This window comes from Argopecten irradians, chromosome 5 (assembly GCF_041381155.1).
Source record: "Argopecten irradians isolate NY chromosome 5, Ai_NY, whole genome shotgun sequence".
In the NCBI taxonomy this organism is placed as follows: Eukaryota; Metazoa; Mollusca; class Bivalvia; order Pectinida; family Pectinidae; genus Argopecten; species Argopecten irradians.
Genome location: NC_091138.1, coordinates 36,171,325 through 36,198,380, shown reverse-complemented (window position 1 = coordinate 36,198,380; position 27,056 = coordinate 36,171,325). Strand labels below are relative to the sequence as shown.

The 27,056-nt window shown below is 37.9% G+C and overlaps 1 protein-coding gene across 1 annotated transcript in view; it reads left to right on the top strand.

Moving 5' to 3' along the window:
• The window catches only part of LOC138324400 (uncharacterized), a 108,355-nt gene that overhangs the window by 16,484 nt on the left and 64,815 nt on the right, over positions 1-27,056 (top strand). The window contains exons 7-13 of the mRNA XM_069269465.1: positions 1,034-1,315; positions 3,036-5,570; positions 9,841-9,891; positions 11,461-11,517; positions 19,307-19,626; positions 20,303-20,660; positions 25,829-25,882. Coding sequence (XP_069125566.1) covers positions 1,034-1,315; positions 3,036-5,570; positions 9,841-9,891; positions 11,461-11,517; positions 19,307-19,626; positions 20,303-20,660; positions 25,829-25,882 — 3,657 coding nt within the window. The remainder of the gene's footprint in view (positions 1-1,033; positions 1,316-3,035; positions 5,571-9,840; positions 9,892-11,460; positions 11,518-19,306; positions 19,627-20,302; positions 20,661-25,828; positions 25,883-27,056) is intronic.

Here is a 27,056-nt window from a genome sequence, read left to right as displayed (position 1 = left end):
TCCTTGCAGATATAGGTGTTGATTGTTACATCATTACCTTGTGTGCAAAAAACTGGTATTTCTCTATGAAAGGATGTTTCACAGGCCAGCAAACATATCATCAATACAATCAACACTTATTTTCAATGGCAGATAACTGTTATATGTAAATACAGAATATCCTGTGTATTTTATGTTTCACATCTGTTGTCATGTCTTTATTCACTCTGGTTTTAAAAACTGAGAATGTTTATAAAATTTTCATGATATTTTTCTCAAACCTTGTATCTTACCATGAATATAGACCTTTTAAATGGTGTCTCTGATACCATGGAATTAGCTTAAAGAGGGGTAACTGTGAAAGTATTTAGGAATTGTCGTCCTGATCTTTGTAGATTAGGAGAACTAGATGTTGGACCTGTGATGTTAAATTCATGGTGAATAGCTGAAGGTTTGACAGTTGTAAGGTTTAGTTGTGATGTACCTTTCAATCATGAATATATATCGTATAAAGACACATATAGGACATGCATGGATGATAGATAGTCATTCATCTCCATGGGCATCACATACTGTTCAAACCTGTATTTTATAATTAGTACAGAAGATTTTTTTCTAAAACACTTTTAAGTTTCATATTCTGCCTATTGATGTCCAGGACTCTTTGCATTGACAGCAAAATCACTGGCAAATTAACATTGCTCTTAAGTTCAATTTAAAGATGTTTTGTTTAAAACTAACCTAACTGGTCCAGTAATACACATACTTGTGTATAATTCTGACTTTATATTGAATTGTTAACTTTCTATTAGTTTTCAGCTGATTTATTAGTTTGCTCACTATCAGAACTACTTGTGTTACAGGTTTGACTACATTGTCTTTTACCCTCATGATAGTTTCACATTTATATATGCATTTGCCATATTTGTGGGACAGGTAAGGGAGACAACTTCTGCATTGTAGAAATTGTCTCCCTTGCTGATATAAGTAGTGATATAGAGTGATGTCCTTTGCCTGTATTTCTCGGTATCTAACATACCATCTCCTACCTTAGATACAGCATGGGACTGTTCCTCGCCGAGTCTGTGGTCCACATCATACTACACCAGTGACTCAAATCTGTCGACGCCCCAAACCTCGCCAGGCTCCCAACGCCGCTTCCTGGCCCGACATGCTCCCAAACCCATGCCTGCTACTGCACGACCTAGTCAGTTAAACGCCCTAAACAGGGGCCCTGGTTCTGAACATAGGGATGCCAAGTCCCGGGGCATGGAGATGTTTTTGAAGCAGATGGAAAAATTAGCAAAGATAGGCACTGATGATGATACAGATACAGGTAGAGAAGATAGCATGGCTATGGAGTTCCAGCATGGCGTTTGTCCCCTAAACAGGCATGAACGACCTCTGACCTCCGACAACGTTCTGACATGTCTTCCAATGACACGGCATGGTGTTGACCTAATATTAAGGCATGACCTTTATTTTTTACATTGCATGCTCTAGCTTTTCTCAGCCTTTCCTGCATGGGAACTGGGAACTCTGTCCCCTTTTTTATCCCTACGATTGTCCCCCCTTCCCTTTGTTTACCAGATTCGGTTCAGCGACCTTGCAGTTTTGTTGGGCTTTAAGGGATATTTCGCAAAAGTTTAACTTTCATTTTTTTCTTTATTGAAATTTCTATATAAGGGTCAAAAATAATGCATTGAAATTCTTAAAACTTGTATATATGTAAAATATGTATAATTATTGTAAATATGATCTAAATGGATTATGATAGATTTGATTTTAAATATCGACACAATCATGCCTTTTTCCTTTATTTGAAAAGCCTTACCATACATTGTCATTTAGAACTTGAGCGAAATATCCCTAGAACCTTTCTTTACATATGTTTGGTCCACCAGACTCTTTCTTTCAAGATGATTCACACTCCATCCCAGTAAATATCTTCGGTGTTGTATTTTTATTCCAGGATTTGTTTTTATCAATGTTCCATTAATCACTGTGTTGGGTACCTTTCGTCGATTTGTTTGGTCACAAGTTTATTTAACTGTATGTATCTAAAATTGATCAGGGTTTTTTTTATCTTCCTATTTTCTTTTATTTTGAGTTGTCCTTTATAGTTCAAATGCAGAAGGCAAAATCAGCCTTAGCCATGTTGTGGCGAATGTCGTCTGTCTATCATTTCTCCAGTATCAGAGATTCATTAAAATGAAAATCTTTATGCTTACCAAATAAAACAAAATTGTGAAGGAAATTACCTGGACCAATCTTTAAGATTAATGAGATAAAAGTATTTCCTTGTTTTGTTTTTACTTGCATATACTTTCGAAATCTTGAAGTCTGGCTAATGTAATTCTTTGAAAAACTAAGAAAATAAACAAAAAAAGCTAGCATTTTGACATTGACCCATATTTAAGATTGCAGGGGTCAATTTGCGTAAACTTCCCACTTATGATATTCAAAATCACGACTTCAGAATCATATTTGGCCATTAGTATTCTTTGATGAGGTCTGAAAGAAAAAACCTTGAACCTTATACAAGGTCATACGAGTAAGGATAAGACACAAAACAATGTACTTCTGGTTAGGAGATAGAATCTAGATTACCAGGTGAGTCTGACAGGCCCTTTTGGCCTCTTATTCCCTCAATTTCTGTTGTCGTTGGTTTGCCTGAGATCTTTTTTCTACTAGTGTGTAACGCGTTAATGAGATAGCTAATTTTATGAAAGATATAAAGAATGAAAAATTGTAACTATATTTTCTTCTCACAATCAAACTCTATCAGATATTTATGTGTAATCTAATTAAGAATACATTGAAGTGGTTTTTTGTCTGGTTGTGGTTTTGAGTTAAAGTGTGGCATGAGTGTTGGATTTTGTTACCAGACTTGAGGATGATTTTGGTACCACATCTAATTGCCGGAAATTTCATTCCTTCATTTCATTATCATAATGTTCATTGATATTTAAACTTTGTCAGGTGTATATTTTAGTAGATAAGGATTGCTAAGATACAATTAATTGATGTATTTGACCTTTCTCTTTCTCCATTAGATGACACAGTTTATAGTGTCGATCCCACCCCCGCAAAAACTGCAGACACCCAAGTACCGCCCCAGGGATCTGGTCGCCATGACAACTCCCAGATGTCATATAGTACATCACCATCCAAGGATCAAGGATCCAGTGATCAGAGTCCAAACAAACATCATCAGGTCTTTAACATCCCTATCAAATACGAGTCAAATGTTTCACTTCCTCAAACTCAAAAACAAGGTCAAGGTCAACAAAGTCACCAGGGTCAACAGGGTCAAGGCTACCAAGTTCAACAAAGTCACCTGGGTCAACAAGGTCAAAGTTTCCAAGGACAACCAGGTCACCAAGAGCAACTATGGCAAGGTTATCATCAAGGTCAACAAAGTCAAGATCAGAAATATGGTCAAGGAATAAGGGATCAACATCAGTCTCACTGGCAACAGGATCTGCAGCCCAACTTTGAACAACACCAACATCAACATGGTGGCCACCACCATTTAGATCACCATCGTCATGATCAACATCATAGGCATCACGATCAACATCAGAGACATCAGGATCAACAACAACCAAGACAAAGTCAACAGCACCAAGCACACCATCACCATGGTAGCCATCACCACTCACACCACCACCACTCTGGTCCACAGGATCAACATCACCATAGCTTTAAAGATCAACCTCATTATCACCAGGAGAAAAGTCAACATTCTAAACACGGTGATCAGTATACCCATGGACATTATAAACCCTTTGATCAACAGGGATCTGATCAGGGACGGGATCTGTGGCATGGAGAGGATTTCCAACAGAAGGTGGATCATCAGCCAAGACAGGAGCATCACTTCCCTGATAACCAATGGTTACCAGACAATGGTCGTGATCATCATCATCGTCACCAGATTCCTATCATCACTGCTGAGAGTACCACAACCCAGGAAACTCCACATGTAGCACGTCAGGAAATACCTATACAGATAGGTAAACAGCATGACAAAGGTCATCACAAAAAGCACACAGGTCATGACCCTATTCAGGGTAAAGGTCGTGAGGTGCCCATCAATGTGTCACCTACCAAAACTCAGCCAAGTATCCACAAGATCCCAGTAACAGTACAGACAGCCAGTAAAGCTGAGCCACCTGTGAGTTTGGAGCCATTAGAGCTGTATGATCGACCTCCGTCTCCTCCTTTCCCTGCTCCTCCATCTCCCTTTAAGTCCGCCGTCCCCATAACTATCCAGTCAACAAAACAGGAAGTGGACCATCCATTTCCTGTCAGTGTGTCTGATCATGTGGAGAGACATCAGCCCATCCCGACACAGGAATATCCACCACCTCCCCCTCCCGTGTCCACTACAGACTCGGCAGAGTCAGAGGAGACTGTCATTCCTGTCTGTGTGAAGCGGGTTCAGGGGAAGGATATACGCAGCGATCAAAAACCTGAAACCCAGTCAACAAGTATCCCCATCACGGTACAGACATCTGACAGGATTGTCAAGGAGGAGAAGATCTCACCCAAGGTAAAGGAGAATGTGCACATGATACCTCTGACAGTTCAGACGCGTGATCCCAAGGAAGATCAGAGCTTCACTGGTGAGGAGACAAAATCACATGACTCTGGAATCACCAGTCGTGGGTCGTCGTGGCAGAGCGGCAGTTTTAAGGAGCACATCAGCAGTTTCAGTCCTGGATCATACAGCAATACTCTTCCTACCAAAAAAGGATCCTCCCCCACTGGGGAGAAAGTCTATGAAGAAGAGGAAGAAGTTGATACTAATAATTTTGCGACACTCCCTACTATTAAACCACTCAAAACAAACAAAAGTTACGAAAACGACTTCCCTGTCAAGGCACACAGGGGTTACGAAAGTGACTTTGAATACACTCCAAAGCGTAGTGGTAAGAATGGATCCAAATCAAAGTGGAATTCACCTAGTGCAAGTGCAGCATCTGGTTATCAAACAGATGTGGAATTTTTTGTAAGAGACAATAGGAACTTGGCTAAAAACAAGAACAAACAGACGCCAAAGCCTTCCGAGAGAGATTATATGAGCGATGCTGAGTCTGTATCATCAGATTTCTATTCCCGAAGAGACAACTTCTTCGGATCATCACCGAGTAAATTCTCTTCTGGCCTGACCAGTCAGGTAACCAAGGTAACAGCTCCTCAACTCCCACAGAAAACCAATGTCAAGGCTGCCCAGCCTCCCCCATACAAGGCAGACATTGATGAGCGGGAGTTCAACTTTCCAACAAATAATACTTTCGACAACAACCAGGAGCAATATTTTTCAGACAACGACTCGTCGTTGATTGATCAAGCCTTGGATGCAGGCCCAGGAGAGGATTTCTCAATTTGGTCGAGACAATTATCTGAACAGGAACCGGAATCCCAAGGCCAAGGTCGGGCAAGGGATTCCCCAAGGGCCAGGAATTTCTGGTCAACAAGCGAGTCTCCCAAACATATGAAACAGCCTCAAGCATCGCCGAGGGAACAAGACAGGATGGAGATCCCAGGGTCTCGCATAGATACCAGGAAAGCAGGCTTCGGAGGTAGGGTATTATTTTCGCCTGCTGCCCGACGTCACCTCCTCCTAGTGCATGGTCACCAGTGGCTCCCTCTAGTGTGACCTCAATGGTACTAATTATCTAGGTCACTCCGTTTCAGGATGTCAGCACATACTAACTTTGTTATGGTTTAAGTATTGTAGCTGTCAGTGTAGGTGGCTGTTATTGTTGTGAGTAGTCTTTAAAAAAAATAGTCAATCATTGAAAATGTTCATAGATATAATTTCTCATAGCTTCATTAATAATCAACCAATCACAGAGCTTCATTAACAATCAACCAATTACAGAGCTTCATTAACAATCAACCAATCACAGAGCTTCATTAACAATCAACCAATCACAGAGCCTCATTAACAATCAACCAATCACAGAGCTTCATTAACAATCAAACAATCACAGAGCTTCATTAACAATCAACCAATCACAGAGCTTCATTAACAATCAACCAATTACAGAGCTTCATTAACAATCAACCAATCAGAGATACATTTATAACCTATCTGTCAGAGAGCTTTATCCACACCAACCTTTCATTACCTTTCATTCGCTGAGCTCCATTTACTTCAAACCAATCAAAGAGCTTCATTAACAATAAACCAATCAAAGAGCTTCATTAACACCAACAATTCACAGAACTTCTTTCATTCTCTGAGCTCCATTTACTTTCAACCAATCAAAGAGCTTCTTTGATTACATTTCATTCACTTACCTCCCTTAATAACCAACCAATCACAAAGCTTTCTTTCAATCTTTGACCAATAATTAATCTTGTAACCAGCCCATCTACCAGTAGATACAACCTTCATCTGTTCTAACCTTTCCAATTAATTTCTGCTGTCTGTCTTGAAGAATTATCGTTTGTACTGGAAGCAGTTTCCTTCAAACTTCTTGTGTAAGTTCCTATATATAGTTGTGCTTTCTAGTATGACATGGAAAGCAAAATCTGTAGAAAATCCTTCTCGGATATATCTTACGATTTCATTAACATGTCTGTATGTTTCTTTTCAGATATTGAATCATTTTAGTAGAGAAACTCTCATGACTCTTTGAAATTTTAGTGGCCATACCTTATATCATGCTTTTCATTCATCATGTCAATCCCTCTTGGATTTCTTACTTCAATCTGAAAATTTTCTCAAACTCAGCTTCTAGGTTCACCATTTACCCTACTAACTATGAATGATATCACATGACCTGTCCATGGGATGTGAATTGCATGTGTAAATTAATCAATTTTGTGGTGATGATTGATTTGTTTATTGGTTATTTATAAAGGAAGATGAAATTAATGTTGATAACAGATATATTGAACTTTATCTAAGGGGTATAGAGTCAATAAAATAAAATGTTTTACATTTACATTGAGCTCTTTTATTGACTTAAATGTGATCAAAGAGCATATATATTAAACTATATACGTATATGGAACATTTATATGATGACTTCTATATTAGCGTGGTGTGTATTTTATTTGATGATTTATCACTTTATATTTTCTACAGAGTTAAGTCCCTTGATTTATGTTGGCAAGGTTGTAGATCTATTGGAGGTTGATTTATATCAAGTAGGGCCGTATACATGTCTTCAGATGCAATCTGTTGAAATTCTGTCCACTTCAATACAAACAATCTGTGTTGTTTTAGTTTCTGATAAGTCTAAAATGTCTAATTAAAGTGTTGTGATGTGCCAAGTAATTGAGATATCTGACATTCTGCTGCATGCAAACTTTCTACTTATTGGTCACAGTGCATGTGGCCAAAATGTTTCAGCCAACAATCCCTTAACTCTTTCATAGCCAGCTAGAAAATAGATCACCGGTTTTTCTTCAGGAAATTCTGCTTTCCTTCTCAGAAACAAAGCACATTTCCATATGATCACATGTGTTAAATTGAAAAACCCACCAACCCATATATACATGTAGTAAATCAGTCTTAGATGGCAATTCTATAGAGCCTCATTCTGATATCTAATCACATGGTCTGTTACAGCAGTCGCAAACTGTAATGACTGTTTTGGAAGCTGGTATAAAAGTTTTATTTCCAAATAAATCTGATGTCACATGACTGTAATCCTTCTGTGTTACTGATGGACCCTACCGACAGATAATCAAGCTCTCCTCCTGGGCAGACCTTCACATAAGTTCTGATTCCATCCATGATGGTGTCGTCTGCTAATAGCATTACATCAGATCTATAATTGAATCTAAAATGGAGTCTGGTTGGAACGCTAACCTTGGATAAAGAGAATTTCTCAGTTTTCTGTGTGAAATGGCTGTTCAGTCTTAACTGTTAATGAAAATCTTTTTTTACACATTTGTTGACTAATTGCTGAAGATGTGGCAATCGATTATTGGCTGAAAACATCAGATAAACTTGGAAAATGTCTTTTAATTACTTGTAAATTGATGGTCCAGGCATCAGATTCTCATAATTTTGCTAGAGTCTATGTGACATACCATCCTAATATAGTTTGTTTGTAGCCAAAATCTTCTCACTCACAGAATTGTTTTCCGAGTCATAATAAAGCAAATCAGTACCCAAAAATTCATATTGTTCATCCATGTCTCTTATTTGCTTGGTTTAATGATCTTAATCATTTAACCATAAAGGTTTCAAGCTCAAAACCTTTTCCAACAATTTAGAAATGTTAGATTGACCCCTGGCCTTTCACCTACTTTTAATTAGCTAATTTGGTCATGATGTAGATCTGAACTTTCTTTTTCCTCTAACATGTAGACGACACGACAGTGTTATTTTCTCTCATTTTGTATAACCGTGAAGCAGAACTGTTGATCTTAACACCACTTTCTGGTTTCCTTTGTAAAACCCAGGGAGAAGGTGTAAACAACATCTCGATGTCTTTATATTCAGCCTTAATCGTGTCCAAATAGAGATTTTAGTTAAAATGCTGGGTAAAGGACAGGTAGCAGTATACATATGATAATCTCATATATCATACATTGATCTCCAGAAAAAAATATGAGAAAAAGATTACTGTTTTAGTATGTGAAACTGAACTCATAGCTTTCAATTACATTATTTTTTGGTGTTTTCACTAAAAATCTGCTACTGGTTTTAAATGTGATGTACTAACATTAACTACATAACACATTCTATTTCAGGAATTCAATTACACGTTTTAGATTTTTTCAATGTAAAAGGAAATGTATACTTTTGTTGTTTAAAATGTGTAAATAAAAGTCATTGTTTGATATCTGTTATACAATGTACTTAAATCATTTATAGATTTATAGTGTTTAAGGTACGCTGTAAAAAACAATATTCAGCTTTAATATCAATGCTTTGATGAAGTAATTTCTTGATTTCAATTTTCATTAGAGTTATCTGCTCTTGTATAAAGATTTTGATTGTATTTGCCAAGAATTTGTGGGAGAAATGAAAAGAGTTTGTATTTAGCATTTAGTAGTGCTAGCAGTAGTATCAGTATTGATAGATGATGAGTTATTTAAAAGATGGTAGCTAGGCTAGGGATTACTGGTATCGGTAGCCATTTTTTCATGTTTCAATCATGATATCTCCATTGTGTTTTCTGTAACAATAACAAATGTTGATGAAGCTATGCATTTAAACCTGTCTATAAAACCTCCTAAGGAACATAAAAAACTGGTCTATATATAGCCAAGTAGTCATTCTGTACACAGGTCAAATTGTATGGAAATTGGCTATATTGGACCCCATTAAAGTTGCCTTAATTAAGCAGGTGGTCTTTATACAGAGAAGGTTCCTAAAGAAAGTTTTACTATACAATAATAAAATCCTACTTTCACTAGGGATCTATGCTGTAGTTGTTTCCCACTTGGTGCCCAGACATTGTCCAGACCCTATTGTTTCTAGCAGTGCCATCATTTTGACACCCTCCCTTGATAAGACAAACAAGTCTCAGACCTACATATGAACAAAAATCCCAGGAATTTCAGGATTTATGAGGATATTCTGTGTTCAAATAGAAACACTATCAAATAGGGGTTAACTTATAGCTAGTAACATGAGATATTTGAATACCTTCATGTTTCTGTCCGAGATTTGGAAGAAAAACATATTTGGCAGAGAAATAAGATACTGTCTCCATCCAAATAGACAGAAATGAAATGATTGGAAAAGATGGTTTCTGAGTGCTGATAAGGAAGTGTATGAGTTTTTTAGGACCAATGATATTAATCTGTCTGAAGATGTTATATAACAATGTCTGACTAGGTGTAACTGTACGTCTATATATGGTCATTTCTGTCTTACAGAAGAAGATCCCCGATCTCAACACATGCCAACGTCTGCCAACTCGAGTCTCGGTAAGTGACGTGTCTAGTCATATCATTTGATTTTTAACAAATTCACTGTCAGGTATTTGTATATCTGCTGTCAAAGTGATAGGTCTTGATCAAAAAACATACAATTTGGTAAATATTTGTGTGAGATGTTGATACTATGGTACGATAGATAACAGCCTGATAGAGACACATGTCGGATTAAAGATGGAGATATTTGGTGATCGTTTCTTAATCTGAAGAAAAAAAGGAAATTAATTTGGAAGAAAGCTAGGTAATACATTCATAACATTCTTATGGATGTTTGTTACTCTTTGAAATTTTAATCACTATACACGATGAGATTTTTTTATTGATAACTTAATTCATTTTTACTGGAAAATTACCAACAAGAACGGTTTAACAAGGTCAGGTATTTACAGTTTGATTTTTTTCAAAAATAAAAAGCAATATTTAAAAAAATAATCTTTTATTCATATTGCGCAAGAAACTTACTTCAGGTGTATTGCAGAACAAGCCCAAACCTGACAATAAGCTCACACACGGCAATAAGGGGTGATCTGTCATTACCTGGCAATATAAAATTCCACATCTGATAGCAAAATCAGATTTAGGAATAAGCATAATATATCTGAAAATAAGTCTTGATATATGGCAGTTACTTAGACATGGGAATAAGTCTATAGCAATAAGAATTGGCTGATGTTCTGTTATTAATGAAATAAAGAAAATGAACCTTATAAAGGAACAATAAGTCCATGTTTGGCAATAAGTAAAGGTCACCATAGGCTCATGTCTATCGATAAACCATTTTTGTAATAAGCATTTATGTATCTATTATGTCTGTCTAAAAATAAGCCTCTTTCTGATGTTAGATGGGTATGTTGAAATAAGGCCATTTCTGGTAACTGACCTACCTATGCTTGATAAGGCATCAATGACTTGTAATAAGTTCATGTTTAGGAATAAGTCATGTTCTGATGATTGGTATGTTGAAATAAGCCCATTACTGGTAACTGACCTAGTACCTTTGCTTGATAAGGCATCAATGACTTGTAATAAGCTCATGTTTAGGAATAAGTCAAGTTCTGATGATGGACAAGAAATAAGCAAATACTTTATGAAACATCAAGCTGCTGTATGTGTAGATAAGTTTTCGTTGAACCTTTGTTTAAGATATCAGAATCAATAGACAGAGATAACTTTATATGTATATAAGTAGTATCAGATATACAATGTTGTTACATCACCGTATTGATTCAGCTGTACCGTAGGGTCAGCTGAGTATCCACTATATATCAGACATTAATTCAATTTTACTGCAGTATTTGGGGAGGTAATGTAATAAAAACAGCCATCAATAGCCACGGGCTGATAGACACTCGTACTTAGCCTAATTAGTCTGTACATACATACAGATCAGTGGTAGATTTGTCTTGCTAATTAACAGTACTGTAATGATATTAATACAACCGTTCTGAGATTTTGCATTCCTGTACTTTTATCAGTTCGGGGTTGTATGGTGTGAAATTCCTCCTGAACAGGATTTAATTATTTACTGTGAAGATTTATTTGTGTTTTCTGTCTTTAAAGATTCCACATCTCAAGTGAACCATTCAGATCATCAGGAGCTCCCTACAAATGGAACAGGTGAGTTGTATGTCGGGTTAGTGTTCTGTCATAACTCATTGGTATGTCGGGGTAGTGTTCTGTCATAACTCATTGGTATGTCGGGGTAGTGTTCTGTCTTAACTCATTGGTATGTCGGGGTAGTGTTCTGTCTTAACTCATTGGTATGTCGGGGTAGTGTTCTGTCTTAACTCATTGGTATGTCGGGGTAGTGTTCTGTCTTAACTCATTGGTATGTCAGGGTAGTGTTCTGTCTTAACTCATTGGTATGTCGGGTAGTGTTCTGTCATAACTCATTGGTATGTCAGTGGTAGTGTTCTGTCTTAACTCATTGGTTATGTCAGGGTAGTGTTCGTATGTCTAGTGTTCTGTCTTAACTCATTGGTATGTCGGGGTAGTGTTCTGTCTTAACTCATTGGAACTCATCGTGGAACTCCTTGTAGAATACTTGGTGAGATAGTTACACCTAACTTAGTTTTAGTAGTATGTCAGGGTAGAACTCACCGTAGAACACTTTGTGGAATACTTGATGGAACACTAGAAAGTCACACTAACTTTTAGTTTAAGTAGTATATCATGGTAGTGTTCTTGTCTTACTCTTTACGGAGCGCCCAGTGGAACACTAAATTCTTTGTGGAACACTTAGAGAGATAGTCACACTTAGTTTTAGTAGTAGATGGGGTAGTGTTCTTTCTCTTGATGGAACACTATATAGTTATTCCAGTGACCCATCCATGGAACAGTAGTATGTGTGGTAGTGTTCTTTCCCTCTGTTCCTGTGAAATACCTAGCAGAACACTATATTGTGTAGCCTAAATAGGATTTACCAATGACCCACCGATAGAACAGGTGGTACGTATGTGTGAAACTGCTGTTCTGTCTCTCTGTTCCTGTACTCTCTGTGGAACACCTAGTAGGACACTATAGGTGACCCACCGACAGATCAGAAGGGTAGAATGTGTATATAGTACTGTTGTTCTATCACTCTCTGTGGAACACCTAGTAGTAGAACACTATAGGTGTACCAAACTAGGATTTACCAGTGACCCACCAACAGAACAGAAGGGTAGAATGTGTATTGTGTAGTACTGTTGTCCTGTCCCTGATCCTCTTTATCCTTATTGTTCGTTAGTGTTTTATCAGTAATAATCTATTGTCTAATAATAAGCAAATATCTAGCAATAAGTCCCTAGCTTACATAAAAATCACAATTTTACAATGTACGTCTTAATTGCAATAAGCCCCTGCCCAGCCATTATTCACTGCCTCACAATAACTTCCCTACAGGTCTATATATATTCATTAGCAAAACCCCTACATCTTTCTGATTTCATTCGCTGATAACTTTTTTCCTAAAGTGGGTGGTTGAGGTGTATTGTTCCTACAGAGGGTTGGGAGAGAGGTGTATTGTTCCTACAGTGGGTTGAGAGAGAGGTGTATTCCTTGTATATGGTATCCTCACCTGTTGTTAATCACCTGTCTTTCTCGGACTCTCCCTCTTCCAGAATTAAGTCTCTAAATTGGTGTGAGTGACCTAACATATACAGTACAGGGATGTAGGTAAAGCCATTTCACGGTCCAGTGCATACACCGCCCAACAGGTTTGATGGGGAAATAAACATCGCTCTGCAGCAGGATGTAAACAATGATGGTGGTCAGTTATTTACCTAGCTGACCAGAGTGGTCCGAGTGGCTGGAGTAAAGTGTCCTCATCAGGCCTCATCAATACTAATGGTCAAGCCTGATTGGATGGTCAAGCAATCTGGACAGAGAGAGAATAGCTGTGTCAGTTAGAAGTTGTCCCATGTTGAGTGACCAGTGGAGAATGGTCAGTCTTTGAATCCTGGCCAATGCACCTTGACCATTAGTCACAGAGATCTTAATGTATCCAAGTGGTCAAGGAAGCTTGTCTGCCATTAATTCTGAAGATGGTTTAGAATCAATAATTTAGTGTATGCCTGTATCTGGAGATGGACAGCTCTGTTCAAAATTCCAGGGACTGTTCTTATTCAGGAAATTTACTGGACATAGAATGCCTGGCAATGATGGATACGGACTCTGGCCTTGTTAGGTTTTTGTGAATAAGTCAAAGATCAAAAGTCTAATTTTTATCTTGTTTTGATACAATGTAAGTATTTTTAATATTTCTTACTTGCAATGTAGATCATTGACATGGACATTTTTGGATTTAAAAACTTAAAAAAAAAGTAATACTGTTTCAACATGTTCAAGTTAAAGCGCAACAAGAATTAATGTGATTTCCACGTCTGTTGGTTAGGGCAATAATGACACTGATGGATACACTTTCTGCAGCCTAACTTTATCAAGTAATTGGGCTATATGATATAGAGTTATAGCAGTGATATGTTTGTTAACAAGGGGGAGATAATCTAGTGTATGAGAATTCAACTGAGACAGTCTCATCAAATCCTACCCAATTAAGATATAATAATTATAGAGCTTGAGACATACAGACATTTGAAATATTTCACCTCTCAAAACTGGCCCCTGTCTAGTCTGAACCTTGTGTAGTTTACCTGTACAATAACACCTGTGTAAATCGAATGTGCTTTGATGACTTCCTGTTTACAGACCATTAGGATATCATTAGTCATCATCGATTTGTACGAGCCTCTATTGTAAAGTTGTTCAGACTTTCGATAATTATGTTTTTGGTCAATCGTTATAATGTCCGTCAATTAATGGACGCTAGGTCAGTCACAATGGTCATTTCCTGGAAATAGAATTCATCACCACGAGTGAAAATTACTTCTGGTGTCTCGGCCGAACATTGTCTTCATTTATCGCCGTTCTATTTTAACAGAAAATCAATGCCCTAATAGAGACTTAGTAATAATTAATCTTCTGTGATGTTTTACAGTTATAGTAATACAGATTAAATCTCTCAAGCTGTTAATGTTTAGTTTAAAAAATTGTCAAATTGTGATTTGTAATCCTGATTATTTCTCGACTATCAGGACACTGGCTTTAGTCGGTGAGACAAAATATACCAATGGGCAGACTCATGTAGGGGATATCTCGGTGAACTAGGCGATTGGAATGTTTACATGTATCATGCATTCTACCACTAGCCATCCATCTCTGGGTCCTAAGTTAAAACCCACAACATGGTCCAGTGTCCAAGTCTGTATTTTCTCTAAGAGAATTTCAGATTTCTATCACAACCAAACCTTGATTTGCTGACCTCAGAAATTCCCTAATGAATTGTCAGTTCTAGTAGAATTAGAGGAGTTTTTGAAAATATTTCTTTAAGGATGAATGAATTGAATTAAATGTGGTCTATAGGTACTTTTGGTACTTTTAAAAATCATGTTAGCTAAACACATTAAATATTTTACACCCTTCGACAGATATTTGTTCATGACTATAGTCATTCAAAATCAAATTATTTGATAACAAATATAATATTTTGTTATTTTGTCCAAACCAACTGACTAATTTCTAAAGCTTTTTCTGTTGACGATGGTGAATGAAGTAAGCTGCCATTTAATAAAGTTTTATGATGAATAAGTCTAATGCTTGGCATACGTTATCAATTCACTATAGATGAATACAGTTTAGTTTATTGTTTTGACCATTGTCCACTTCTGTATTGTCATTATACTATTGACCGCTGCACCAGATGATATGGATTACCAATAGCGTGCCTTTGGGGGACTGAAGGCCAACTGAATTGACACGGAGGGATGAGTTGACCGAGGAGGGCTCCTTTAATCCTCAGGCCACACAACAAAACCTCATTGCCTATTGATTTTGTGAATTTGACTTCCATGTGCCTGGAAGCTTCACATTGGTACAGACCGGTGTCGATACTGTGATCCTAGAGCCATAGTCTGGTATTGGGCTTTCTCCAAGCATGGCCAGCTTGGTATAACACAAACAATTGTTTACAGTGAACCAAGACTGGCACCATCATCTGTGGTGTATCTGTACCATACTGGAATTATAACTAGGTGGTATTGCTTACAGGATTTGTAATTCTCTACTGTTATGTGGAATCAGTGTGAAGGAATTTGGTGGAAGTTTACAAAAACAGGAACAGTTGTTTCCTTACAACTGATTTCCCGTGCCATGTGGAACTGATGTGAGAGATTCGGTGTGGTGTGACGGAGTTAACCAGAGAGCCTTCCTACATGTATTTGTCAGTGTGATGGCTGTAAACAATGGCTACTAACAGGTGCTAACGACTATAGCCTCAATGACATACCTCTCCACACCTAAAGAGCAGGCTAATTCACTTCTAATCTGGGGTAGTCGATAGCATACGGCTTCATTTGTAAGTTTGGCATCCAGAAATTGGAATAGGCTGCAATACTTGTTTGGTAAAATTGGTTCAATATTGAGGTAGTGAAATCTCCAATTCTGTACTGACTTCGAGGAATATGGTTTAGTGAAGTAAATTCATTGTAAGTGTCTTTGTTAAATAACATTATTTTACTTACTGATTTGGTTGTATATGGTATGCTTTATAAAAATAATATTTATTTTCTGGCAGAAGCTATTTCATATCTGACTTAGATAAAGCTGTTTCAGTGCTGACTTAGATAAAGCTGTTTCAGTGCTGACTTAGATAAAGCTGTTTCAGTGCTGACTTAGATAAAGCTGTTTCAGTGTTGACTTAGATAAAGCTGTTTCAGTGCTGACTCAGATAAAGCTGTTTCAGTGTTGACTCAGATAAAGCTGTTTCAGTGCTGACTCAAATAAAGCTGTTTCAGTGCTGACTCAGATAAAGCTGTTTCAGTGCTGACTCAGATAAAGCTGTTTCAGTGCTGACTCAGATAAAATCTGTTTCAGTGCTGACTCAGATAAAGCTGTTTCAGTGCTGACTCAGATAAAGATGTTTCAGTGCTGACTCAGATAAAACTGTTTCAGTGCTGACTCAGATAAAGCTGTTTCAGTGCTGACTCAGATAAAATTGTTTCAGTGCTGACTCAGATAAAGCTGTTTCAGTGCTAACTCAGATAAACATAAAGCTGTTTCAATGCTGACTTAGATAAAGCTGTTCAGTGCTGACTCAGATAAAGATAAAGCTGTTTCAGTGCTGACTCTGATAAAGCTGTTTCGGTGCCGACTCAGATAAAGCTGTTTCAGTGCTGACTCAGATAAAGATAAAGCTTTTTCAGTGTTGACCTAGATAAAACTGTTTCAGTGTTGACTTAGATAAAGCTGTTTCAGTGCTGACTTAGATAAAGCTGTTTCAGTGTTGACTTAGATAAAGCTGTTTCAGTGTTGACTTAGATAAAGCTGTTTCAGTGCTGACTTAGATAAAGCTGTTTCAGTGCTGACTTAGATAAAGCTGTTTCAGTGTTGACTTAGATAAAGCTGTTTCAGTGCTGACTTAGATAAAGCTGTTTTAGTGCTGACTTAGATAAAGCTGTTTCAGTGTTGACTTAGATAAAGCTGTTTCAGTGCTGACTTATAAAGCTTACTCAGATAAAGCTGTTTCAGTGTTGACTTAGATGAAGCTGTTTCAGTGCTGACTTAGATAAACTATTTCAGAGCTGACTCAGATAGAAATAAAGCTGTTTCAGTACTGAATCTATATCCATAGTAATTAAATGAGTTTATATTTAATATAGAACTATTTCTGCACTGAGATAAATCTTATGCATGTAACTTTTGGAATTACTGCTTCTGGATACAAAAATTTCCATGGCTATTTGTTCATATAAACATTTGGTTATATGTGAGTGTTGTGTATTGGACACACCAGTATGTGAGAGACAGTTGATTTTGTATAGAAATTGTATACATTGAAAGCTGACCCAGAAGAAACATGTCGGGATAATTCCCTAATTAGATGATAGAAGCACTGTATGACGTTGGGTCAGGTCTCGTTCCTTCTGGTCTGTACAGTCTAATTATTACACCACAAAAAGTTAGCCTGATAAACAATGTATTTATTTTCATTGATGTGTGATTTATGGGTGTTTTGTTCTGGTAATATAGGGGACTTGAATAAGTCATTAGGCAGACCTACATAGGTACAATGGATAACAAAAGGCACATTGACATGGTATGTTATATGTATTTATAAGTTCTAATAGAGATTCCCTTTCTCTAAATATCAGTAATAGTTTATCTAAAGTACTGTCAGCTTGACAACTGGAGATTCTCTTTATCTCAATATCACTAATAGTTTATCTAAAGTACTGTCAGCTTGACAACTGGAGATTCCCTTTATCTCAATATCACTAATAGTTTATCTAAAGTACTGTCAGCTTGACAACTGGAGATTCCCTTTCTCTCAATATCACTAATAGTTTATCTAAAGTACTGTCAGCTTGACAACTGGAGATTCCCTTTCTCTCAATATCACTAATAGTTTATCTAAAGTACTGTCAGCTTGACAACTGGAGATTCCCTTTATCTCAATATCACTAATAGTTTATCTAAAGTACTGTCAGCTTGACAACTGGAGATTCTCTTTATCTCAATATCACTAATAGTTTATCTAAAGTACTGTCAGCTTGACAACTGGAGATTCCCTTTCTCTCAATATCGCTAATAGTTTATCTCAAGTACTGTCAGCTTGACAACTGGAGATTCCCTTGCTCATAATTATATAATATTACTAACAGTTTATCCAAAGTACTGTCAGCTTGACAACTGGAGATTCCCATTCTCCCAATATCACTAATAGTTTATCTAAAGTACTGTCAGCTTGACAACTGGAGATTCCCTTTCTCATAATTATATAATATTACTAACAGTTTATCCAAAGTACTGTTTATCTAAAGTACTGTCAGCTTGACAACTGGAGATTCCCTTTCTCTCAATATCACTAATAGTTTATCTAAAGTACTGTCAGCTTGACAACTGGAGATTCCCTTTCTCCCAATATCACTAATAGTTTATCTAAAGTACTGTCAGCTTGACAACTGGAGATTCCCTTTCTCTCAATATCACTAATAGTTTATCTTGTCAGCTTGACAACTGGAGATTCCCTTTCTTTTAATTAATATTACATTATATTTTTTAACCAAAGCTTTGTCAACTTGTCTACTTCATTCCCTTCTTTCCCTCCAATCCTCAAGTCAAAGAGATTTACTGGTAGCTCTTCAGCTGTCATTCCACAAGTTTCTATGGAATCTCCTGTTATAGGTAAATTTGGTTAACCCTTGTGTTTGGTTTATCGTTCTTTCTGATAACATTCCAAATGGACGCTGAATACCAATGAACATTATTCTAGACACTATTGATAGAATAATGATATTGATTTAGATCGAGCAATAACACAAATTCATCCTCCCCCTTCTCTTGGTCCTCTTTACCCTAGATGGAGAACGTTTCTTATGTTTCCATATTTAGTAATATAGTCCCAAATATTGATCACGGAATCAATACCTGAAACAGAAGTAATATGTTGGGATGTAAAGTTAATAGGGTGAGAGACATACACTGGTCCTAATGGTTAAGGCCAGACGATACATAACAAACTTAGATGTTATGATATCTGTGTGTATCTCTATTACAATAACATCTGGATTATGTTTTAGATTAATAGAATCTAACAAAGCTCTGTCAAGTGGACAGAGAAATCTCAACGGTCAGTAGAGGCTTGTAGCAGTAATATTGATGACTTCATCAACAATGATTGTCTTTTCATCAATGGATTTCTTATGTCTAAATAACCGTTGTCACATAGACCTAAGATAATTTTCTTGACGATTTGTCTCAAAGCTGATATTTGTACATAAATCTGAATATCCATTTTGTCCATTACTGTAATATTTGAGTATGTTTTCTTGGTTTCATTAGTTTATTGTTTTCTTCATTTATTCCACAGACTACCCCGCCCACCTGTACAAAGAACTATTGGACAGTCTAGTCACTGACGATTCCCAAACGTCACCATATAAGGACAATCATGTGACATCTCCAGCCAATCGTAGTAGTCCAAATGTATCAAATGACAGCACATCCAAAAATGTGGCCTCAATCTGGAAACCAGGGGGCGGGCCAGACGTCGTGACGAAGGGGTATAAACCTGTTCGGATAACTTCGGACAAGTCTCCTTCGGATAAACCTTTTGTAGGAGCTAAGGAGAGGTCTCCGATAGTACAAACAGATGTACCAGATAACTCCCCACCTCAGCCTCTTAGACAGGTATACAAGAGTATCATAAGAAAAGATTCAAGACGAATCATATACCGTATTCGACCCAATTAGTACCCAGGGTGCTTGAAAAATTGGAAATATAATGGGCGCTTAATAGAACTAAGTTTGGATAAGCTTTTCATAAAATTTATGCACAAAGTCATAAATCAATTTGCTAAAGAAATCAAGTAAAGAAACCATTAATTTTCATGATAATTTCAGGCTACATTTGATTTGAGGTCAATGAAAATGAGGCCTCAAATACGGGAAGGGTCACTTATAGGGACGGGGCGCTTTTTGGGTCGGATACAGTATTCTGAACTTCATAAGATTAAAATCTATGTAATGCACACTTTCTTCCACATATTATCTAGTCTCTTGGCTCCTTTTCTTATTGAAATAACTGTCATAAGTAATGAATTCACTAAGTGAAGCTGGACGGTCAGTTGCCGTACATGTATTTCTTAAAATTTCTGTAAAAGAAAAGAAATAAGTGTAGATACAAATCATTGTAAAGGATTTCAGTTAGTGCTTTGAACACAAATAAATTCAACACAAAAAATAAATAATAAACACTAGGTGCCAGAAAATTGCCAGAAGGCTATGAATTATTAATGTTTATTTCAATGTATAAAACTGCCTGGTATAATTGAAGTACATGTTTTATTTTTTTGTTGATTAACAGAAGGATATTGGTGCCTTAATTTCCAAGGAGGTAAGGAACTGGAAGTCTGAGCAGGAGGAGAGAGTGCCCAACTCAGATGAGAGGATCCCCCAAACACAGGCTTGGGCAGAAAACAACCACTTTATCCAACCGGAGCCTTACACAGAACCATACTCTGAACCATATCCGGAGCCTTTCCCAGAGAAAGTGCCAGATCCGGTGTCACGGCCGGATCTACATCCAGTCCGAGCTGTGCCTGAAAAGTCCCATCGGGAGCATTCGGCCAGTAGTGCATTAGACGGCGGCGAAGAGGAGGAAGATATGAACCATCTACCACCTACCCAGAGCCCCTTCATCACTCTTCTACAGAAGAGCAGACGTAAGCTTTGTATAGGAGGATTTAGGGGGATGGGGTTGAGGTTTGGGGGGTGGAGGTGGTGTACAGAAGAGCAGACGTAAGCTTTGTATAGGAGGATTTAGGGGGATGGGGTTGAGGTTTGGGGGGTGGAGGTGGTGTACAGAAGAGCAGACGTAAGCTTTGTATAGAGGATTTAGGGGGATGGGGTTGAGGTTTGGGGGGGGGGGGGGTGGGGTGGTGTACAGAAGAGCAGACGTAAGCTTTGTATAGGAGGATTTAGGGGATGGGGTTGAGGTTTGGGGGGTGGAGGTGGTGTACAGAAGAGCAGACTAAGCTTTGTATAGGAGGATTTAGGGGGTGGGGTTGAGGTTTGGGGGGGGTGGGGTGTGTACAGAAGAGCAGACGTAAGCTTTGTATAGGAGGATTTGGGATGGGGTTGAGTTTGGGTGGGTGGTGTACAGGAGCAGACGTAAGCTTTGTATAGGAGGATTTAGGGGATGGGTTGAGGTTGGGGGGTGGAGGTGGTGGGTACAGAAGAGCAGACGTAAGCTTTGTATAGGAGGATTTAGGGGGATGGGGTTGAGGTTTGGGGGGTGAGGTGGTGTACAGAAGAGCAGACGTAAGCTTTGTATAGGAGGATTTAGGGGGATGGGGTTGAGGTTTGGGGGGTGGAGGTGGTGTACAGAAGAGCAGACGTAAGCTTTGTATAGGAGGATTTAGGGGGATGGGGTTGAGGTTTGGGGGGTGGAGGTGGTGTACAGAAGAGCAGACGTAAGCTTTGTATAGGAGGATTTAGGGGGATGGGGTTGAGGTTTGGGGGGTGGAGGGTACAGAAGGCGAGTAAGCTTTGTATAGGAGGATTTAGGTGGGTTGAGGTTTGGGGGGTGAGGTGTGTACAGAAGAGCAGACGTAAGCTTTGTATAGGAGGATTTAGGGGGATGGGGTTGAGGTTTGGGGGGTGGAGGTGGTGTACAGAAGAGCAGACGTAAGCTTTGTATAGGAGGATTTAGGGGGATGGGATGGGGGTGAGGTCTTTGGGAGGTTAGGGGTGGGGTGAGGTTGGGGTGGAGGTGGTGTACAGAAGAGCAGACGTAAGCTTTGTATAGGAGGATTTAGGGGGATGGGGTTGAGGTTTGGGGGTGGAGGTGGTGTACAGAAGAGCAGACGTAAGCTTTGTATAGGAGGATTTAGGGGATGGGGTTGAGGTTTGGGGGTGGAGGTGGTGTGTACAGAAGAGCAGACGTAAGCTTTGTATAGGAGGATTTAGGGGGATGGGGTTGAGGTTTGGGGGTTGGAGGTGGTGTACAGAAGAGCAGACGTAAGCTTTGTATAGGAGGATTTAGGGGGATGGGGTTGAGGTTTGGGGGTGGAGGTGGTGTACAGAAGAGCAGACGTAAGCTTTGTATAGGAGGATTTAGGGGATGGGGTTGAGGTTTGGGGGGTGGAGGTGGTGTACAGAAGAGCAGACGTAAGCTTTGTATAGGAGGATTTAGGGGGATGGGGTTGAGGTTTGGGGGTGGAGGTGGTGTACAGAAGAGCAGACGTAAGCTTTGTATAGGAGGATTTAGGGGGATGGGGTTGAGGTTTGGGGGGTGGAGGTGGTGTACAGAAGAGCAGACGTAAGCTTTGTATAGGAGGATTTAGGGGGATGGGGTTGAGGTTTGGGGGGTGGAGGTGGTGTACAGAAGAGCAGACGTAAGCTTTGTATAGGAGGATTTAGGGGGATGGGGTTGAGGTTTGGGGGTTGGAGGTGGTGTACAGAAGAGCAGACGTAAACTTTGTATAGGAGGATTAGGGGGGTGGGGTTGAGGTTTGGGGGTGGGGGTGAGGGTTGGTGGGTGGAGGTGGTGTACAGAAGAGCAGACGTAAGCTTTGTAGGAGATTTAGGGGGTTAAGGGGGGTATACAGAAGAGTTTACATAAGCTTTATAGAAGATTTAAGAGGTAGGGGGCAGGGGTATGGAATGGGAGCATACAGAAAAGCAGACGTAAGTTGTAGGAGAATTAGGGGCTAGTGGTTATGTAGGTATTCAGTGGTAGGGGTAAACAGAAGCTTTTCAGAACTTAAATAGAATCGTTAGTTTTTGAAAATGTGTTGGAGCTCTAAATGGTTTGTTATACATGAGGAGCTTCAGGGGAGGTCAGCATGGGGGATTTTAATGTGGTAGCTAATTCAGGAGTTCTTGTACAGTGTATTGATGGAGAGTCTGAATCCAATATCACTATATATCTATACCATAAGGTGGTAGAAGAAAAATTTGCTGGATGTGTGTTTTCTGTCTCTCAGTAGGAGTGGTTTATTGAAATATACATTTTACTGCCATCCTGATCTGCCCTTGTTGAAATATACATCTCATCCCTATCCTGAGCCAGGGTATGTGTGTATACTGGTAACAGCTGTTACTTGTAGATTTCATCAGAGGAAATCTATCATTGATCATTATGTCATTTCCGTACTGCTTTACCAATTGGGGTCTCCGAAAGATTTTAGTGACAAACCATTATGGTGAATTAGTACTGTACTGTCAGCATGATACTACGATCTAAACAGATTACAAAATTACAGTTCTGTATTCTACTGTACACTTGTAGCACATCCGAGATACAAAGAGATAACTTGGTTTAACTAAAAAGAATCAGAAAATTTCTTTTATGTTTCCAAATTTTTGGATATCAGAAATTATCCAATTTGTACAAAAACAGTTTTAAAAACATCAAAGATTATGATCTAATAAAACTATTGAATTATATATGGACAACTTGTGCATTAGGCTCTTATGCTTTTGAGCGGACAGCTGAAATTTATTCCTAAAATTGTTTGGAGATAATTATGAATTTAAAATCAAATTTTGATGTGATGGTATATGCCACAGTATTGCACAAACTCACGAGATAAAAGAAAGGACAGTCTTAATGTACAAGTATTTAGTAGCGTAAACAAAATGGGGTTTGTCAGACAACATCAGATGACAGAAAATAAATATTGACATTTATTCTGCCTACCAATTCACTGCTTAGTGTCTGCCAAAGTAGAGCCAATTGGGGTTTAACTGACTTTACATGTAATACAATTAGCCCAAGGGGAATAACTCAGTCCTTACTGTCATTGATTTCATCGGTGGGCGCACATGCTCATAGCTTCAGGGATGTATTACATTTGGAGCTCTAACGTTGTGTATTAGTGGTCTAGTCTGAGGTCTATTGATTCCCAGCCACAAACTGGTTCATTTAATGGAGTTTGGTGTCAAGATGTTTATAGATTTAATAGTTTCATATCCTGGAAAATCAAAGCCTCTAAAAGATTTAAAACTCACTGTCAATTTCAAGGTTTTAATGAATGAAAGATTTTAAAGCATTGAGCTATAGTATTTTCTCTCTTTTTTTATTCTCAAAACTTAAATTATTCTTCAATTTGTCTAATTAATGACTGTCATTTATAAAGTATACTTCGTAATGGTGGATGTAAAAATTAACTTTTATAATAAGTTTGGCCTTGATCCGGCCATGCAGAGACGACATTTTTTACATCAAATACTTCACATAATTAAAGAAAATGTTCCCAAGCGAGTTACTCAGTTCACCAAGGTTATCAAATTTAAATAATTTCCCATATCAGTAATGTTATCTGTGTATATAGGTTGTTAAATTGTCACCATGTAAGGACATATCAAGGTCAAACCCATTTAATCAAAGTCAATCCAAGGTCGCAATTCAATACATCTATTACATGTCACCTATAAAGGAGTTAGGCTTTCAATATATACTTGTTTATTGATGAAAAAACAAGCATAGTATTCTCTTAAAAATAGACATATACCATATTGACCCAATAAGCGCCCAAGTCCCTATAAGTGCCCCTCCCCTTTTTTGAGGCCTCAATTTCAATTGCCCAGGCACAAATAGGGACCAAAACTACATAAAACGGTATAAATTTGCAATAATTTTGACTTATTAGCACCTTTTCATTTTATCAATTTTTTAAGCGCCCTGGGCGCTTATTGGGTCAAATACAGTAGTTTTGTTTGATTTTGAGATCGAAATGAAAACTTATGACTTTGCTATATTATTTTAGTCAATATTCAACAATATAAAAAAAACAAAACAAAAAAACCCAAGAAAGACAAAGCTGAAACAAGGCCAGAAAAAGATTAAAGAAAAGATATTTATCAAATGTACATAAAAAGATCCCTCCTTTACCAGAATTCTTGTAATTGTGAAGTGTATCACTGCTAACAGTATTGTTGTTGGACTTCAGGGTTTCATTTGGATTCCATTTATATTGAATGTTAATTTGCTACCTTGTCAAAAGATCAAGGTCTTGAAAGGGGTCGTGAAGTGGAGATTTTAATTCTTTTTAATGGACATTCTCCTAACAATATGTCGTTGAAGTAGAATTACACAGTACTTAGCTGTAAAATGTTTGTCTATGGAATCCTAGGTGTATCAGTTCTACAAGTATTTGTTGTAAGTTTGTGTTATGATAACTGAATCTATAGGTATTCAGACCAATTACAGGTAAGGTCGCCCCCGAGTATCTACCTGGACGGTTTGCACCTGTACTTTCATGCTGAAGTATAAATAGTATCAAAATAATGTTTTGATAAGATTACTGAGTGGTTTAGCAGGAATAAACCCTGGTTTTATACGCAAGATGATGTGGACTTATTCAAGTTCAGGTAAAACAGTGGTATGTATTTATATATGTACCGTTGGGTTTTGGGACAACCTGATAAGCCTGTGGAATTAGCTTACCTGTGCTGTACCTGTATTTGAACATGGATATGTATGTATGTACCTGGGAGGTACACGGACTGCTTGGCCGAACCCAATGTTAGCAAGAACCGTCAGCTAATACAACAGGCCAATCAAAAGATTATTGATATGATCAGGGTATATTGACAATAATATACCCTTAATTACTATCATGCGAACGAACCGTTTGGTAGTAACGACTACCTGGTGTGACCTGTAACCCGCTGACCTGCGACCTTACCTGTGTTGTGACAGAGTCGCTGGAGTGTGTCGAGACATTGGTAGCCGTTTAAAGTGTTAGAGCCATATAGGGCCGGGAAATATGCATATCATCGTGTAGAACACCGAAAACTGTGATGTGTGGATTTAATGAAACAACTCAAAACTTGGGGAGGATTTTCTTATCATCGTTGTGAATATTGTGTACACTATTTTCAGAAGCAGGACATCCCGAGGAAATGAAGTTCTCTAGTCATGGGACACTGCCAGGGGGTAAGAGATTTTCAACTCCAAGCATTTTGTCACTTTTGTATTTATAGTTCTATAACCGCCAAAAAACCTTCACATATTCTGGTTTGCTGTGCATCTTTACCATGTCAAACCACACTCTTGCCAAACTTAAGCTTTTGCTGGCAGCCAGCGTCCAAGTTATGCTTCTGTACTACTGACCTCTCTCGCAGTCCCTGTTTGGATTCCGACGGTATACCTACCTACTGGCGTTAGTCATTGTGAGTTCTGCAAATTGGCTCAAGACCAGTATCTCAAGTATTGAATGCCTTCATAAATAGGCAGCTTGGCTTTAATGAATTAAACTTCAAATATATCTTCTAATTAATACTTTGGAAGCTTCTTAATTCATTCTAACATTTTCTGAACTTTTTACTGTTTGTTGGTTTTAATTCACAATGTTTCTGTTTTAACATTTGTTCAATTGAGTAATTCACAAATTATTCTTTTTTTTTTTAAATTTTCATGAAAATTTTGTTAAGAAAAGGAAGCAAAACCATGAGTTTCAAAATTTAAATGTCTGCAGAAATAATGTTATCTTTATAACTTATCAGAAAATTGTTTTAACTTGATAAGAAAATTGTTTTCTTGAAGACACATGCAAAGCATAGCTTTATATAATGTATATGATATGCATACGCCTTTCTGCCAAATGTCCTTGCTTCACCTCAACTTAAACAAGACAAGCATAACAATTTCTCTGTGTAAATGTACATAGTGTATAGCGATGCATTTGACTTGCAAATAGCTATAGAATGATAAGCAATTAATTATGCAAATGAAAGTGACAGTATCTTATTCATGTGATGGTATATACATTTGTATATAAGTGTCAGTCATGTATGCACATGGCCTAGCTAGCTGTAAGCATGGTGTATTTCAGTCTATATGTGTATCCTGTAAAATGCAAGCTAGGTAAATGTTTAGTTGATGAAGGGCTCAGTCACCTAGGATGACAATTTTAAGCTTAGATATGATATGACTGCTTTGCTTTTAAAAAAACTTTTTATTCTTTGAACAATGTGGCCTTGTTACAGTAAAATGTGTTTCCTGTTACCGAACCATTTATATGCTTTATACCAGCGTGTAACTAGACGATGAGCATCAATTTCTACAATTAAACATGATTTTGAATAGTAGATATATGTTTTTAAACGAA